Here is a 4,275-nt window from a genome sequence, read left to right as displayed (position 1 = left end):
ATCATCCTTTACTTACTATTTGCCAGATAGAAGCTATAGATTCCATGTTTATGTTAGCGCTCCCACTCAATTGCACTACCGTGTTCCCAAAATGTACGTATCACCCTGACCTAAAAGTAGGCTTAACTAACAAATCAAAGAACACGAATAGCCTCTCGAGATCGAGCCTAATCATAACAGGATTAAGATCATTTGATCTAGGATCAACTAGGCGATATTGACTTGAATAGATATTACGGTAAGTTTAATAAATCTAAGTCAAAGTTCAATATCGGTCCCTTCCGATGCATACTCCATGCATCCAACCTGAGCTTTACTTTGAACAATGCTCTGGAAAGAACATAGCATTTCTCCAAATGCAAGTAAACTCTGTTGTAGATTATCATATCAGTAAAACCCTATGTCTGATAAATCTAAGAATCTTTATTCACATAGTCATGTTTACTTTCCAATGTGTTTACAGCACAATAAACAGGATCAAGTATGTGAAAAGGGTTTCAGATGAATTCATACATTATGTACATATAATCATGAAATAAATCATGTGAACCATGCAACATTAAATGTTATTTCTGATCTATATTAATAAGTAAATCTGATTATATTGAAATGAGTTTTATTTAGGGCATAAAACCCAACAGCCCCTTCCACGAGTGAAAACCTTAATGTGGTTTCTAACGTCTTCGGTAATGACAATTTTTTTCCACTCTTTTTATGGATTGTAGATAGTGGTGCTACTCATCATATTTGTCACTCTCTTCATTGCTTTACATCTTTAAATAAAAATAATGTTGCTAACTTGGTCACTTTACCTAATGGTCATCAGATTCATATCAACAAAACTGGAACTGTTAAAATTTCCTACCAAATTGTCTTAACGAATGTCTTGTATATTCCTGAATTTAAATTCAATTTATTTTCAGTTAATGCTTATCTTGAACATTGTGCTAATAAAGTCACTTTTACTTTTGATCAATGTTTGATTCAGGATCCCTCCCTGACTTTTACGATTGGGACAGCTAAGAAAGTTGGACAACTGTTTTTCTTTGAACATGATCATCGTCTTCTTACTACGGATATTTCTGTTTTTGCAAACAATACATGTAATTTGAAGGATCCCTGGCATTTCCGCCTTGGACATCCTTCTATGAACATTTCTACTATCTTAAATAATAGTTTGCAATTTTGTGAAAAACCTATCAATTTTATGTGTTCCATATGTCATTTTGCCAAACAAAAGCGACTTCTATTTCCATCTAACAATAATTTTGGTAGTCAATGCTTTTGATTTAATACATCTTGATATATGGGGTCCTTTTCATGTTACTAGTATTGAAGGTTACCGATATTTTTTAATTATTGTTGATGATTTTTCTCGCTATACTTGGGTATACATGCTCACTTGTAAATTTGATGTTTCTTTCATTATTCCTCAATTTTTTTCTCTCATCGCCACTCAATTTCTAGTCAATATTAAAGCTGTTCGTTGTGACAATGCTAAAGAGCTCAATCTAACAGCCTTCTACGCCACCAAGGGAATCTCAATCAATAATTCTTGTGTTGGTCGTCCTCAGAAAATTATGTGGTTGAGTGCAAACATCAACACATATTAAATGTTGGTAGAGCATTATTATTTCAATCTCATTTATCCTTACCTTAATGTAGTCATGTCATTAATACTGCTGTTTATCTTATAAATTGCACTCCATCAAAATTACTTAATAAGAACACTTCATTTGAGATACTTTATAACAAAGCTCCCAACAATGCTCACCTCAAAGTCTTTGGTTGTCTTGCTTTTGCTTCGACATTAGAAACCAAACGGCACAAGTTCTCCCTGAGATCTCGACCTTACATTTTTATAAGTTACCCCCTGGTATGAAAGCTTATAATCTTTTAAATATTGAAACTCAAGAAATCATTCAATCTAGAGATGTTTACTTTCATGAAGATATTTTTCCACTTTCCGAAACTACATCTCCCACATCTATAAATGAATTATTCTCACTTCCTTTAATTCCTTCTACAAGACATTCACATACTCCCTCTGAGGATACTTCACATGTTCCCAACTCTGATGGAACTTCATCCTCTAACAGTTTGCCTGTCACCAACATTACTCCTGATGAAGTACCATCCACACCTAAGAACATATCCACTACTTCTCCTATCACTTCAACTATGGGAAGACTTTTATCTAAACCAAAACGTCTTTCTGATTATATTTGCAATACTACTGCTGCTTCTTCTACTGCTCACCCTATTAATAAATATTTGTCCTACAATAGGTTGACACACCACTTTCGAACAATAGCTCTCACTGCCCATACCTTTGTAGAACCTACCAGCTACAAAATGGCAACAAAGGATCCTATATGGAAAAAAGCTATGGATACCGAAACTGATGCCCTTGAAGCCAATGAGACTTGGATTGTTGTCACTCTTCATGATGGTCACCATGCCATTGGCTGCAAATGGGTATACCGAATTAAATACAATGTTGATGGCTCTGTTGATCGATGTAAAGCTCGATTGGTTGCCAAAGGCTTCAACCAAAAACAAGGTATTGATTATCTTCACACTTTTGGCCCTGTTGCAAAGTTTAATACCTTAAAACTTATGCTTGCCATTGCGGCCATTAACAATTGGTCTTTGTACCAACTTGATATAAACAATGTCTTTCTTCATGGCGATTTAAATGAAACTGTCTATATGACACTCCCAAAAGCGTATAAACCCAAGGGACAAACTCCCCCAAATGTTGTTTGTAAGTTAACCAAAAGTCTTTATGGCTTGAAACAAGCCTCTAGATAATTTTACACAAAACTCAGCAATTATCTTCTATCTACTGGTTTCAAACAGTCTCTTTCAGATCACACACTGTTCATCAAAAAAGATAAAGGCATTTTTCTCACCCTATTAATCTATGTTGATGACATTGTAATTACCTCTAATAATGATGATGCTGTTTCAGATTTTAAACAACACCTTAACTCTGTGTTTCAACTTAAAGACTGGGTCCTTTACGTTTTTTCTTGGGATTGGAGATACGTCGTTCTTCCTCCGGAATATCTGTCTCCCAACGTCCTTTTACCCTTCAACTTTTAACTGACACAGGTTTTTTAGGAGCATCTTTTGCTCCCACCCCAATGGAATCCAACATTCGGCTCTCATCCGATGTTGGAAAACCATTAGACAATCCCAAAACCTATCGCAGCCTCATTGGTAAACTTCTTTACTTAACTATTACACGGCCTGATATCTCATTTGCCGTAAACAAACTAAGTCAATTTCTATCCAATCCAAGGGTTCCCCACCCCACTGCTGCTCATAGAATATTATATCTCAAGGGTACCTCTGGACAAGGACTATTCTTTTACTCAGCATCTTCTACTAACCTATCTGCTCATGCTGAAACTGATATGTCAAGCAAAGACTTTCATCTAAAACTTTTTTCAGATGCTGATTGGGCCTCTTCCAGTGACACTAGAAGGTCTGTTTCTGGCTACTGTGTTTTTCTTGGCAAATCTCTCATCTCTTGGAAATCAAAAAAGCAGTCTACCGTTTCTCGTTCTTCCGCTGAAGCTGAATACCGGGCTATGGCTCATGCCACTTGTGAGATCACTTGACTGTTGGCACTTCTTCGTGACTTTGGCATCCAGCACAAAGATCCCGCCATCCTTTACTGTGACAACACTGCCGCCATTCACATCTCCGAAAATCCCGTATTCCATGAATGCACAAAGCACATCGAGATTGCTTGCCTAGTTGTCCGAGAGAAGATCCAAGAAGGCACACTAAAGCTAATTCATGTCACCACCAAAAACAACATTGCTGACATCCTTACCAAGCCTCTTTTACCAAGCTATTTTCAATCTATTGTAACCAAGATGAACTTAAAAAAAACATATATAATTCATCTTGAGGGGAGGGTATTAGTTTTTGTGGTCCACTGGGCCTTATTTTCGGCCCATTACTGTAGGGTTACACTTATTTCCTTCTCTATAAATAGAACATTTGTATTTACAATAAACACTTTTTGGCATTACTGCCGTGTGATATAGCTGATAAATAAAGAGAGCTTTTCATCTTCTATTATGGAATGGGAAAATATTTACCACGTGAGTGTTTAGCCAAAATAAATACGAAACTAGTTAAAAAAAATTAATACACAATTGATATCTAACACTCACACACTCTTATCACAATCAACTCTTCACTTTGAGTCAAACTCTGTATTACACCATCTTACACTATATAAGAAAAACATAACTT

The 4,275-nt window shown here is 36.0% G+C and overlaps 1 protein-coding gene across 1 annotated transcript; it reads left to right on the top strand.

Moving 5' to 3' along the window:
* The first annotated feature begins 3,149 nt into the window (after nucleotides 1–3,149).
* Nucleotides 3,150–3,629, top strand: LOC133038347 (uncharacterized mitochondrial protein AtMg00240-like). Its single transcript, XM_061116469.1, has one exon. The coding sequence runs from the start codon at nucleotides 3,150–3,152 to the stop codon at nucleotides 3,627–3,629; it is 480 nt and encodes a 159-aa protein (XP_060972452.1).
* The last annotated feature ends 646 nt before the right edge of the window (nucleotides 3,630–4,275 follow it).

This window comes from Cannabis sativa, chromosome 5 (genome assembly GCF_029168945.1).
Source record: "Cannabis sativa cultivar Pink pepper isolate KNU-18-1 chromosome 5, ASM2916894v1, whole genome shotgun sequence".
Classification (NCBI taxonomy): Eukaryota; Viridiplantae; Streptophyta; class Magnoliopsida; order Rosales; family Cannabaceae; genus Cannabis; species Cannabis sativa.
This window is presented reverse-complemented; position numbering and strand designations above follow the sequence as displayed.

What these genes read in the sequence shown, in the direction of transcription:
- LOC133038347 (XM_061116469.1), top strand. Translation starts at nt 3,150, where the DNA reads ATGGAATCCAACATTCGGCTCTCATCCGATGTTGGAAAACCATTAGAC.